This window comes from Drosophila sulfurigaster, chromosome 2R (assembly GCF_023558435.1).
Source record: "Drosophila sulfurigaster albostrigata strain 15112-1811.04 chromosome 2R, ASM2355843v2, whole genome shotgun sequence".
NCBI lineage: Eukaryota > Metazoa > Arthropoda > Insecta > Diptera > Drosophilidae > Drosophila > Drosophila sulfurigaster.
The window spans coordinates 19505543-19519888 of record NC_084882.1 but is presented as its reverse complement, the minus strand read 5'-3'; the positions used below and the strand labels follow the sequence as shown (position 1 = coordinate 19519888).

The following is a 14346-nucleotide window of genomic DNA, read 5'->3' as shown; positions in this document are numbered from 1 at the left end:
CAACAATTCCCATGCCCAAAGCGTGGCAACAGCAACAGCAGCAGACAAAAGCAACGAAAGCGCACAATGGCCACGTAGCCAAACCGCTCAGCACGCTATGACATCGACAATAACGGCAAAGAACGCACAGCAGCAGCAGCAGCAGCATCAACAGCAACAGCAGCAACAACAGCAATCGCTTCACACAGCCAATATGAATGGCTTTCGCATAACTGGTTACCCAGCAGCAGCCACGCCCCCCACTCGGAACAATGCAGCGAACAGCATCTACGCCAAGCCGAATGCCCATGAACTCGATCTGCATATAAGTGAATCGCTGCTTTATCCCGGCAGCACACAACAACAACAGTCGCTGCAAAGTTCGCCCGGTCCACCGCCACAGCTGACAAACATGCTGCCCACGGCGGGCATTCCAGGGGCTGCCACGCCCATTGCATTGAAGGGCAACAATCCGTTTCTGAACAGTCCGTCGCCAACGGAAACAGCGCCCAGCATTGTCAAGGCGCCAGCAACCACTGCGAGTGGCTATGAGATGCCCGAGTATGCGGAGCCATCGCGTTTGCGTGGACTCAAGCAGCGACCACACAGCATTGCCGTCTCGGCAGCCACAGCATCGCCCACCGCTGGCGGTGGAACTCGCTCCAGTTTTGTGGACTACAATGCGCAGCAGCAGCAGCGACTGTTGCAGCTGTCGCGACAGCAGCAGCAGCTGCGCAATGCTGTGAGTCTGGTGAGCACCACAACGACAGCAACCACAGCTTCGGCTGCGGACAAAGAGTCGCTGTATGCGGCCATCTTTCAGCAGTATCGTCAGAGTCCCACCAATGGGCAGCCAGCGCCGCCAGTGCCGCAGCATCGCAAGCCAGCAACAGCAACGGTTGGCGGCGTGCCAGCTGTGCCACGACGTTCGCAGAGTACGCCTAGACCTAATGGTCCCTCGTTGCAGCAGCAGCAACAGCAGCAGCAACAACAACAGCAGCAGTTGAACGGACAACTCAATGGCAACGGCGTGCAGCGGCCTCGCAGTCTCGATCGCTATAATGGCGGAGGAGGCGGCGGTATGCAGACGGAGGCGCCACCAATACCGTTGCGTCGCTTTGCCAATAGCAATAGCAATGGCAGCGTCAACAACAATGGCACGCTGGGTCGCCAGCGCAGTCCCAAGAAGAGCTGCAGCACCGACAACATGTTGCAAGCGACACCCACAGTGGCAACAAACACAATGCGACACTCGCTGAGCTATCACGGCAACAGCCAGGAGGCGTTGCAGGAGAACGGCAAGCCTGAGAACAACAGACCTTCGAGTTATGCGGCACCAGCACCTGGACCGGATCAAGCTTACCTCGAGCATCAGCTGCGAGCTTATTCCGAGCAACTGCGCACCATCACCGAAAGTGTGCGCAAATATTCGGAGCAGGCGAAGCTGTTGTCGGAGTTGAAGCGACAGCAGCAGCTGGCCAAGCAATCGCAAACGAATCTCAATCTGCTGACGCCCAACAGCAATGGCACCAGCAGCAACAACAATAACAACAACAACAACTTTCAGCCAAATATGATTTCGCCAGAGATCGTCAGCAAATCGCTGGCATCGCTTTCCGGCGCCGGCGAAGTGCAGACGCCTTCGAATCAGTTGCGTCTGTTTCTGGACAACATTAGAAGCAGCATGCGACAAGAGTATCAGCAACACATGCCCGACGATGTGCTCAAGCCAACAGCAACAACCACAACAGCAGCCACAGCAACATCCGCAGCTGCGGCTGCGGCAGCAACAGCAACATTGAAACGCAATGGCGAAGCCAAAGTGGCTGCAGTTGCAACTGTTGCAACTGTGCCAGAGGAGCCGCCACCGCCGCCAACGCCCTCGGATCAGCTGCGTCAGTTTCTGGACGCGATACGCGCCAATAAAATACCTGAGAACGCAGACAAGCCCAGCAAGCTGAGCAACTCGCAGACGCTGGACTCGTTCATCTCGAAGCCGCTGCAAATGCCCGATGTGACTTCTGGCACACCTGGCGGAGGGGTGGTTGGTGTGGCAACAGCAGCGGGCAATACAGCGGCTGCTGGCAATGGAGCAGCAGCTGGTGTGCCCAGTCGACGGCGACCCAAGAGCAGCGTTCTTCCCGGCGGCAGCAATGCCAAATTAGAGCAGCGTGAACACTCGCTGGTCACCTCGGAGAGCTTCCATCAGATCTCCGACAATTTGCGGCTGATGAGCGAGGACTTGCAGGCTCTGAGTCCCAGCAAAGTGGTCAGCAGCTCGGCCAGCAGCGGCAGCCTTAAAACCTTGGCTGCCAATGGCAGCAGTTCGTTGACCACTGAGCTGCGTGTGATTACAAGTTCACCACAGCAGCAGCAACAACAACAAATGGTGATGAGTAAATCGAACAGTTCGCTGGGCTCGTTGGCACTCACGGTGACAACGCCGTCGAGTGCAACGACCACGCCCTCGACTGCCCCGCTTATGACGGACTTTAATGAGATATTGGACAGCTTTCATGCGATGGCCGATAAGTACAAATCGAAAGGTTCCTATGATTATTTGCGCAAGTGCTCGGAGGCATTGCGTCAGCATTCGCTGCAGCTCAAACTGCAACAGCAGCAACAACAGCAACAGCAGCAACATTCACAGCAATTCCAACAGCAGCAGCAACATCATCAACAGCAGCAGCAGCAATTTCAGCAATTGCAAAATGGTTTCAACAGCGACGACAGCAGCTCGTGCAGCACAACTCCGGGCAGCATTCGAGATGCAGTGCAGAATCTGTTATTGCTACCCAGGAATGGATTCCAAATACTCGACGATCGCATGCGATTGTTTATCGATATCATCGACAGTCAAGATCGTTTAAGTCAGGTAAGTAAAGCAACTAGAATAATCAAGACAGAGAAAAAGAGAGTAAAAAGTTTAAGATATGCAAAGGCAACTGGTGTAGTTCATTTCCCAATATTCCTTATCATTATTCATTACCATATGTTAATTCGTCTTTATTTAAAGTAATCTTTCATTAACTTATTTGTATTTTATTTTGCTTACAGGTATGTCTTAAGCTTTGTCTTTAACTCAAATTAAGTTGTAAGTACACACCAGTATTATTTAATAAATAATAAATATACATAAGCGCAATAATTCAATCATTATTTGGAAAGAGGTCAGAGCTAAAAAATAATATGGGTACGAAAACCAAAGCAAAAGGCATAACTGCAAAATACCATAAAGTAAATACCTTATAGAATACAAGAAAAGAACCACCAAATATATTATTATAAAATCCATTAATGGTTTTACTTCGATATTACAAAATTGTCATCTTAAATCACAATTATTGTTGATAAAAATTAATATTCTGAAGTTAATTAGTTTTATATCGAAATTCAACTTTGAAGCTAGTAAAACCAATCATAATTAAATGATATAAAAATACCAATAAGCAATAACTTAGCGTGGTGGTCATTAATTTTATCTCACTTGAGAATCTCTTTCCCTTGAGGTCACTTTATATGGCGTATTTGGTCAGTGTGTTTGTCTTTCATCGTACATACATCAAAGAACGATGTCCTTTCGATTTACAGCTGCCCTGGTCGAAGTTATCTTGTCCACCCGCATATTACGCTCAATTGCATAATGTGGCAAAAGCCATCAAATCAGTTAATGACCCAGAAAGTTAAACATTTACCATCACACCCAAAAGAAGAGCGCATTAAAACTTCAAAAACGAAGAAGACGACGACGAGCGAGACGAACCCATCAATTTTGCGAAAATAGCTGAAGCTGAACATCAGCAATTAATATTAATAAACTACAAAGTCATTTTGAGGGCAGGCAACTAATTTCAATGCTAATCGTCAGAGAAAGCGCAGGAAGCAAAATTGAAATTTTAATCAAATTTGAGATTGGAATGGGGGGGCGGTAAACCACGCCCACTCATTCTATGTGTAGTTTTAGTAGTCGGCCCATTCATGATGATGAACCACAGAGAGAAATTGAGCCTGTCTGTCGCACACTTTGTGAATATGTGTGTGTATAAAGGCCATAAAACTGGCAACAGGCAATTTTGGGAGAAGTAATCAAGCGACAAGTCACGAAAATTCCCAAAAGTAGCTAATCAGTGGGTCTATCATGTCCTGACTAGCAGCAGCATCCACTTCTCATTCCATATGAAATTTGATTTGCCTTTGCCTCTGCTATCCTAGTGTGTGTGCTGAGAATTTGATATGCAAAATAAATCAGAGAACTAATTTCGTACAATTTAGCACGCCTGCAGGGCGGAAACGGAAATGCCAAGTGCTATCCCTGGCCATGGGCTTAACCCGTTATGGCCACAGATATGTGCTCTGCGGGTTAATGATGACGAGCTCGGTTCTAATTGTCTATGGTCCGAAGGACCTGCACCTGTCTCTGTGGCTACCGCTGCTGCTGCTTATCTGTCTTTATCAGTTAACACATTGTGTGTGTGTCTACAAAGTGCTCCCTTCTTCGTACCAATTCCAATTCATTTGCCATGCATATGCATATCATCATTTTATGGCTGCCATTCTTGATTAGCATTTCTCTGTTTGAATCTCCACACACAGTAAAATATATATAACATATGTGTGTGGCTGTGACTGTGTCTGTGTCTGTATCTGTCGGACACAACTTGAAATTGGTTTCGTAATTCAAATAAGCCGAGTCTAATGCAAATCATTTATACACATACATATAATATATTTACTTTGTGGCTAGTCAAAGAGTTTGGTCATCATTTTGGTTACGCATGAAAAGCTCTGCAAATAAGCTGTTGACTTTTCAAAATCATGAAAGCATCTTTAAATGGAATAATTTTCTATAGTGCTAAGATATCTCTTAAATTAATACTTAAAAGAAGCGGTTTAATTTTAGCAACTAGAAACAAATTACTAAATGCATTTTGTCAACTTGCCTTTTTTGCTCTTCCGAATCCAAAGTTTTAATTAGATTCCATTCCATAACTTTTGGTAAAATGTTGCAGCAAGTTTCAAAACATTTTTTAGTTTTTACACTTCACATATTTTATTTGACAAAAATTCCTAGCTAAATACTGCACTTACAATTTTTACTGCAGTAAAGTATTAACCAAACATTTCTTTGGTCAAGGCTACAAAGTGAAATACTTGCTAAAGGATTTGCTCTGGTTAGTTTCGCTTTTATACTTATTACTTAAATGCGTTTTAAATAATTCAAAACTTAAAATGGATAGAACATTTCTAATAATGAGGTCTAAATGTTGGTCAAATTCAATAATTTGAAATAAATGATTTTCGCCAGCTAAGAGTGACTTGACTAAAATTTCAGTTGGAAATCATTTGAGAGATTCAATTAGTTAAAAGTTGCAGTAAATACATTTATTCGGTTTGCATTTGCAATGCGCTCTCTTAATGGCAATTCGTAATTGATGGTTGAACCAATATAAATTGCGAGTAAAGTGCAGTGAAATATGATACAACTGCCAGGCAATTTATGTGCATAATTACATAATTAAATTTGTTAATTACAAGCATACTTTGCGCACCCTCCAAACACCGAATGAACTTTGTTGGGTATATTAAATAGGAGTGAAGTACTTTAATTTAATACGAAATGATTTCTAGAATATCCAGAACTCCATCATTGGATTTATTTTCAGTTTTAATTAGCCGCAAAATCGTCCCTACGTGCATAAGTGCAGGTCAAGCGGCTGCAAAATTGATGAAAAGGTCAGCGCCATTGGTAGGGAGACTAGTAGAGACTTGACTATACTATCCCCCTTACCAGTACTGCTGCAATTTGTTTAATGTCATTTCAGTAATTTATTTGATGAAATGCATTTAAATTTTGATGTTTACTTTCGTGTGGCTCTTCCACAATGTTTTTGTTGCCAGCGTTGTAAAAAGTAAACACACACACACACACATATAAATGGCTAAAATCTGCTTTTCATAATGCAATTGCAAGCAATTGCACAAAATTTCCGCAAACTAAAATAATTGCGTTTGGCGGTCAACGGCCCTAGACCAGACCAGGCCAAACAATTTTCATTACAAACTAATTATTTAAACTGCTGGCGAAAGCCAGCAACAACAACAATAACAACGAGAGCAACAATAGTAATTGCTAGTATAACAAGGACATCCCCGAAATGCCCTCGCAAATGGACCCTTTGCGATAAATGAACTGTAAAATAAGCGGCCAACCGAAACGTCATTTGCACTCATTTTGGCCAACAAACATTCAGTATGGTGGTCGCCATTGACGGCCAATAGGGTGACCATTGGCACTTTGTACCGCACTGACAGCATTGCCAAAAGCCATTTATTTTAATTAGCTGTGTTACACCACACAAAGCAACAGCAAGAGCAGCAACAACAACCATGACAAACAGGACAACAATGAGCACTACAGCAACTATTAATAATTGCCATTTTGGGGTCAACACCTAGGAATACAAGTAATTAAGTCTGCGACAGATAAAAGTGGCTGACAGAGGGATACCACGTAAGGCAGAATAATTTAAGAGAAGAGGCAAATATCTGTAGGGATTTAAAATTATTGTAGGTAGTAATATTAATAAATTTCAAGAATTCTTCAACAATTAATTTATTGAAAATAATTAAGAAGGGATTACATTTAAATTAATTTCAATAAATAAATTCTTGTTGCGACTTAAATTCGGTGTTTTTATACTACTTTGTTGGGTATACATCTGGCAGCCCTACTAGTGTTCATGTGGAACACTGTCAATAAGTAGTTCGATATAATCCTTTTTAAGTAAGAGACTCTCTTATGCTGCATGCTACTACATTATACATATTCTTTGAAAACATCAATAAAAACATTGTTGTAATCCAATTACATCATACTTACTATTTATTTTTCAAAACAAATATACTGTTGCTTTAAAGTTTTGTTGCTTTTAAACTTGCCAAAATAAATCATCATAATAGATTTTTTATACTTTTTAATATTAAGTTTGAGACAAAATTTGTCGACCACTTGAATTAGATAAATTTACCTAGAACTAGATTCAACATCGCTTTAGATATTTATATGCAAACTATTTACTATTTATTAAATAAAAAACGCTTATTCTTTACTTGAAGTAAACTAAATTAGCTAAAATTGATATATTAACAAATAAGTTCGCTACTCGATCCAATTAGCTAAAAGTGTATTTAATAATTCTTGTATTACAATCTTATTCAAAAAATCACAGGGTATTCGACGAGCAACGTGTTGAGTTCAATTTGAAACCTGCACCATTAATATAGGAACCATACATTTAAATCAATTTCTACGGCAGAATTTAATCCAACGTAATTGCTAAGAGATCAGGTGATGGCTGCAAAATGATCATTCATTTAAGCACTTGCGTTTCAATTAATTGCACTTAATGCGATTTTAATCAATTAAAGCGAGCACATGCTCGCGTCTCTCTCTATGATTAAGCCGCATAATAATAATCTCTGCCTCAAATATTGTATTTTGCGGTTATTTTATTTTGCATTTTTATGGCAATGGTTAAAACGCAACCGCAACAAACAACAAAATGGCCAAACAAAGTGCGTGCTTTAAATAATTGCTATATAGGTGGAAGGTTGGAGGTTGGAGGTTGAAGCCAGTAGTTGAGGACGGCATTGGTGGGGCATGGAATGCTTTCAACAGCTTTCAATTGCGAGTCCTGGCGTTCGTCCTGGCTGGCTGACTGGCTGGTTGGATGCCTGGTCTGGCGGTTGGTTGGGCATGTCGCTTATTAATTGCATGTCATAAATCATGATTATGCCACTTGCTGACCGACCGCTGTGCTAGTCGTAGTTATTATTATTAATCTTTGTCGCCCACACAGAGAGAGAGGAGAGAGTGAGAAAGAGAATGAGTGAGAGCAAGTGAGATATAGCGGCAGATGGAGATTGTTTCAGGTAGTGTCTGCCATATGCTCTCGCCCGTTTCATGCAAATGCGACGTTGTCATCGTCGTCGTCGTCGTCGTAGTTGTTTTTGTTGTTCAGATGCTGCTGCTGGTGCTCTTGTTCTTGCTGGTTGGCCTATCTTGATTAATTGCAAAAGTTTACTGGTCACACGATCCTGGGAATACGAGAGCCCAGAGCCCAGGTTCAGGAGCCATGGAAATACGTCAGCTGTTTCCGTTTTTCTTTCTCGTTTTTACGAATTTTTTGTAATTTTTTTTGCTGGGTATCCCACAGAATTAATAACAACAAGAATGCGGGTAACAAGCTTCATAACACGCGTATGTTGTCACGTAAATTGGTTTTAATATTTAAAGCACTTCATTACTCACAGTCGAGAGAGGCGAGAACATGAGAACGTTGCCCATTAAGGCAACAACATACGCTGAAAAGCATGTTACAAATTCGTTTAATCAACAGCTTTCGCTCTTTGGGACAACAGCAGTTGTTGTCCAGCGCGAAACTTTACGCCGCTGCAATTAAATCAAATTGAATTGTGCTGCAACAACTTTTAAGCAGCTGGCGTGTATCATTTATTCATGTTTCAACAGTATTAAATTATTGTTTGTTGCAGCTACTGTAATGCAATAGCAATAATAAATTACATTATCAAAAAAATTCGAAAAATATTACATTTATTTCGAATGAAACAGCATGAAATGCAAAAAATATATACTTTCCAGGCATATCAATTATTGTCATAACTTGAAGCTTGAAGGGCTTATTGATAAACGATAACAAATTTCGAATGCTTTGAAACCTGCAGCTGCAAACGTGTCAGTATCTCAATTGACTTCATCCTAAGGGCGTGCTGCAATTGTGAGTTGCAATTCGAATTCGATCTGTACGCAAAGTAGTTCACTTTATGTTTGCATTTGGCACAATGAAAAATGCACAAAAAAAAAGAAATGTCGAAAAACAAATTCATTTTTTGCGATAAACCTAGAAACAAAAGGTAAGCAGAAATAAGAGAAAATCGGAGCCGACAGTCAACGAAGTTGTTTGCATTCATTCAGGCTGCAACTCGGTGTCTGACAAGGCGTCAGGGTGCTGAAACTTCAGCAGTAGACAGCACAAAAGTACACAACGTGCAACAGACTAAGTTGATGTGAGTGTATGTGTGAGTGTAAGTGTGTGTGGCAAACATACGAAAATTTGCAAGCTGCAGGCGATCGAAAGAATCTTTTTTTTTTTGCTCTGTTTCGTTTTTGCTGATTTTTGACATATTTTCTTTGGTAGCGCAGCACAGCAAACAAACTGGAAAAAACTTAAGGGCGTTTTTGCAGGTGCAACGTGCCACGTGCAACTGTGCAGCATGCAACTGGGTTAACATGGGGCATGGGGCAACGAAAGTGCTATGCAAATGCTGGGACACACAAAAAGAGATGAAAAAGTATCTCACAGATTGCAGCAGGCGGTAAACGAAATGCGTTCGGCGTTTTTCCCAATTTGTTCACCGTACTTCACTCCCTATCCCTTTCCCCTCCTCTCCTCTCTCTATTTATCACTGTCGCATGCTCTGTCTCTCGCTCCATCTGTTCTTGGGTGGAAGGGAGTAGAGGGAGCATGCAACAGCTCAATTTGATATTGGTGGCTGGCAACCCTTTTAGCGCTTTTGAATGGCAGCTTCATTAATCAGCATACGTAACTGCATTCTCCATTCTCGGGCATTGATCGATGCCACAGTGCCATAATGGAACACTGGATTTGCCACATTGCCGTTTAAAATGTTGCACACTCCCAGATGTAAAAAAAAAACTCAAACACACACACACATTTACATGAAATAAAATTGCAAGCAATTACGTAAATATCACTGGCAATGGGGGCAGGAAGCAGATTCAGTCAATCAGCTAGTGAGATGCCACGCCCACATTCAGAAGTGCAACAAGCCGCAGCTCGTTTGCGGTTCGTCTGCGTATACGTGACATCCATTAAGCATACGCCAAAAATAAACAACAAAAAAAGTATTACCAGCAAATTTTCTGCATGTTAAACTGTCCATAATTCAGATGCAATTACAAATATTTTATGTCGACCTGACAAGCGTTTCCCTTCAAGTTAATGATGTGCCCACGTCTGCAGGGCAATTACATGTGCGGAGGGTTGGCTAATGCATCAACTTGTTATGCCAAAGAATAGCTGCAATTATACATTAAATGGTGTAGTTTAATTTTAAATACTTTTTACATTTTATTAGTATATGTACGGAGTGCATCACTTAAAGCCTTTATAAAGAAGTATTTTTATTAAGCTTAGGTTTGAATTGCCTCAATTATGCGCAAGATGGTGAACCCTAATTTTTAATAATCCTAAATAATAATATAATAATTATAAATAATGTAAGTAAATCCTTCAAGTAACGTTCAACTATTTAGAGAACGTTTTCTTAAGCAAATGTGTCAGTTTCTTGAAAATAAATGAATCGTTGCTATGCAGAACTAAATATAATATGAGTATATTCAATATATTTATTATTAGCAGCGTAGGTTTGGTTGGTTTCAAGTGAAACTGAATTGATCAAAAAGTGAAGCATTATGTTAATTATTCATTTTACGCAACATAGTACATATTTAAAGACTATAAAGCAATACTTCAAGTGAAGTTGATTTCATTTATAATTTGATGTATTTAAAAATATCTGTGTTGGCAAAAATTTTCATTTCTATATATAATGCTAAAGAGAACCCTCTAGCAATATCTTAATTTTAAATGCTTTTAATATTTTATTAAGTATAAGCAGAAAATTATTTAAACACCATAAACGCTATGTTCTAAGTGAAAATTTATCAATAAAATGCTGCAATTATAAATTCTTGTTCTACTTCAAGTGGAGCTGATTTCATTTATAATTTGCTGCATTTCCAAATATTTATTTTAGCGAAGATTTCAATTGCTAGTAAGATAATAATGATAAAGAAAACTCACTAACAGTACAATAATTTTAAACGCAAGTAATATTTTATTAAGTATATTACGTATTTAACCACTATAAACGCTGTGTTCTAAGTGCAAATGAATTCATCAATAAAATGCTGCAATTGAAGATTACATTTAAGCATACCCACTTCCCGCAATTTCCTAAGCACAGGGAATTCAAGCATCCAACTCTGCAGCTGTCCCCTCGGGCAATGCAGCTAGTTGGTAGCTTTTTTTGGGTGCACTTGATAGCACAGCAAGTGATGTAGAAATAAACTCTCGCATTGTACGCAAGTGTATGTCATGCCACGCCCATACACCGCCCCTACGCCCACACTACACAATCGACAACAACCGATATCTCTAAGCATATTTTCATGCACTCTCCTTTTTTTTTTATTCCTCATGTGTATGTCATGTACTTTCTTTGCACATCTTAGCATCGATTACATTTTCCCCAAATTGAATTTTGCATAAGGGAAAAAAGACAAACTCACGTACATGATTTTTCCTCAACGTGTGGACAGGAAATTGGGTTTTGTGCCCCCCTCTTCTGTCAGCAAGGGGTGCCATCAATTGAGCTATTCCAAGGAGAAAGAGAGACGCATAGAGAGACGTGAACTTAAATGGCAATTTCACTTAAACTTCAGGACTAAACAAACTTTACTTTCACTTGGCGTTTAGTTGGTAATCGACTTTTAGGCTCAGACTTTAAAGCCAGTCCTTAGCTTTATTAGTTGTCTCCCATTTCGTTTCATTTTTTTAGACGAGTTAGAGAGCAAAACAAACAGTGAGACAACTTGACATTTCTCGAGCGCACTACATCAAAGTCAAAAGCCGGTCGAGTGTGTTTATTAAAGGCGTATGCTTGGCTGGAGCGGAGAGAGGGAGAGGGGGAATGAAATGGGGACAGTTGGCAACCAGCTGATGACTGAGTGTCAGAAGGCAGCTGAGTTGTTGCCACAGCTCAACTGCAGTTTAGCTCGTCGTCATGGTTATTGCATTGTATATGCCATGTCCTTTTTTCTGCAGTCTGCTTTTAGGCGCAGTCTGAGGGAGAGAGAGGGACAGAGAGAGCGATTGCCGTAATTGCAATCTCACTAATGCTGGCAAATGTGCTGCGCGGCTTTTGCCTCAGCATTGACAGCAACAATGCGATCACACTCAATTGGATTTTGTGTCTGAGTCGCGCGCCGTGTGGATTTTAGATTACTCAGCGAGTTCAGATGCCAAATGCTGCCAACAACTCACATTTTTTTCTTTTTTTTTTTGTCTGTCATGGTTGTTGTTGGCCTATGTTGACATTACTCAACGCCCAGTTTGACAGACGCGTCAAGTTGTTTATTCGTTGTCTTTGTTACGGCTCGGATTTATTGTGTTTAATGTGTTGAAAAGTCTGCTTATTTATGGCGCGCTCCTCCCTTCCATCACACACATACACACACACACATACGCAGTGGCTGACATTTGTATCACTGTGTGTTTGTGCTCCACACTCGAAATAGTTGAGCACATAGTTCCATGTGTTGTCGTCTCTTGCGCTCGATTGTGTGGAAAATTGAAAAACGGGCATTTACGACCAGTTTTCTAGTGTCTCTCTCTCTGTCTCTCTCTCGTTCCTATCTGTGTTGCCTGTTCGTCCTGCTCTTGTCTTGGGCAACAGTTGGCCCAAAAGCTATGAATTAGAATTGATTTGGGAATACAATTTTGTGAGGAATGACAATGGCATAGTAAAGCGAAATGAATTGCACTAGAGAGTTCATGGGATAAATGCAATTTTGTGAGTTGTAAAGACAGCATAAAGCGTACAATAAATTGTGGAAGAAATATGCATTGAACACAATGGAGATTTGCAAATAAAAACTGCGCTGAATTTAGCTTAGTTTAACTTAGATTAAACCCAATTAAAATAATTGTATTATTTCAATATTAAATATAAACTATTTAAACTTCTTTCTCCTTTTATCCTTTATTTTAACCCCGACCAAATAAAAGTATTATAGCTGCATCAATTCTAGTAGCTTATTTTCTTTCTTATCATTTTTTTCATATTGAACATAAACAATTCAAACTCTTCTTTGTCTTTTTACTTCAATTTTAAACCCAGATTGAATGCTTGCACTACATAGTTTCTTTCTTTTTCCTTTTTTAATTGTTCTTTCTTTTGTTACTTGAATTTGAAACCCAGATTTATTGCAAATGTCATAGCTGTAAAGTTTCTAATAGATTTCAGTGTATCGTCATCAATTTCCATATCATTTACTTGACAGCAGAAAAGCTGTCGCAACATGCAGTTGCAGGTCTTGTGAGATTTCTCCAAATGTCATTTATATGTCTGTCTATCAAACTAATGTCGCATCATAAATCCATATTAAATATTTGTATAACATTTTGGCATTTGCATCCGAGCGAGTTCTCAGCTCTCGACAAGTAAAATTTATATATGAATATTTGTGATGCCACAGCTGCAACTGCTGTTGCTGCTGTGCAACACTCACTGTGGCTGTGGCTGTGGCAACAAGGGGGCAACAACAATAGCAAAAAAACAGCAATAAAGCCTCATGACACGAAACATGTAGCAACTAATATTTTAGCCATTGTATTGCTACCCTCGTCGCACATCGCTCCTCCTTCGGTTGGGGAGGGGAGCAAAAAAGCTAATAGTGTTTGGACATTTTTCAAAATGGCCGCCGCGTGGCAGTCACTCGAAATTGGCGGAAAAGCGTGTGGCAAGCTGAGAAAAAACTCGTTAGATACACACCCCACACACGTTCACACACATTGTGCTTTCATGTTGGCGATGTCGTTAGCTCAAAAGTTTGTTGAAAATTTTTATCAGCATGCTGAAGCAATGACATGACCACATCACAGCGACACCAACAGCAGCAGCACCAGTAGCAGCAGAAGGAGCAGCAACAAGGACATCAGTAGTTGTATGTTGCCTGAGCTTGGATAGCCACAACATTTACGAGAGAAACGAGTGTCGACAACGTTGTCTGGCATGTGCGCCATACATACTAATAAACTGTTAGTTGGCTTGCTACAACACCGATAATATTTCCAAAAAATTGTTGCATGATATTCAACATTTTCTCTACGTTAATGTTGGTCATTTGAAATTCAAGGCACAGAAGACCCTTTTAAAGGTGACTTTAATAATATTTGACAATTCGAAAAGCACAATTTGCATTTATTCAGCTCTATTCACATCTAACGAGTATCAAAAAACTCTTACTTCTTTAGTTTAGAATTGATAATTGAGTTAGTGCTTGGCTTTATTCTCTGCATTGTTTATGATAGATCTCAGCACTTTTATCTGGTACGCTTTTGTTTAAATATTGTGTTAACCCAGTTTAGTTTTTGTCTGTTGAGCAAGTTTTGTTTTCTGGTTTGATAAACTATTAAGCTAATCTTTTCATATCTCTCTCGCTCTCTGGCTAACGTTGACAACGTTCATGCGGGATTCTTT

The 14346-nt window shown here is 40.5% G+C and overlaps 1 protein-coding gene across 20 annotated transcripts in view; it reads left to right on the top strand.

Annotated features, from left to right (window-relative positions):
- Window positions 1-14346, top strand: part of LOC133838047 (dystrophin) — a 169987-nt gene that overhangs the window by 84644 nt on the left and 70997 nt on the right. Inside the window, exon 22 of one of the 20 annotated variants that reach the window (XR_009893906.1) lies at window positions 3037-3073. The exons of 16 other annotated variants lie outside the window; for them this stretch is intronic. Coding sequence is in view for 3 of the 4 variants with exons in the window: in XM_062268992.1 (XP_062124976.1) it covers window positions 98-2854 (2757 nt within the window). In the remaining variant the exon portion in view is untranslated. Of the gene's footprint in view, window positions 1-9; window positions 2855-3036; window positions 3096-14346 lie in introns of those variants that run through there. 3 more of the 20 variants (XM_062268989.1, XM_062268992.1, XM_062268993.1) reach the window with 3 other exon arrangements.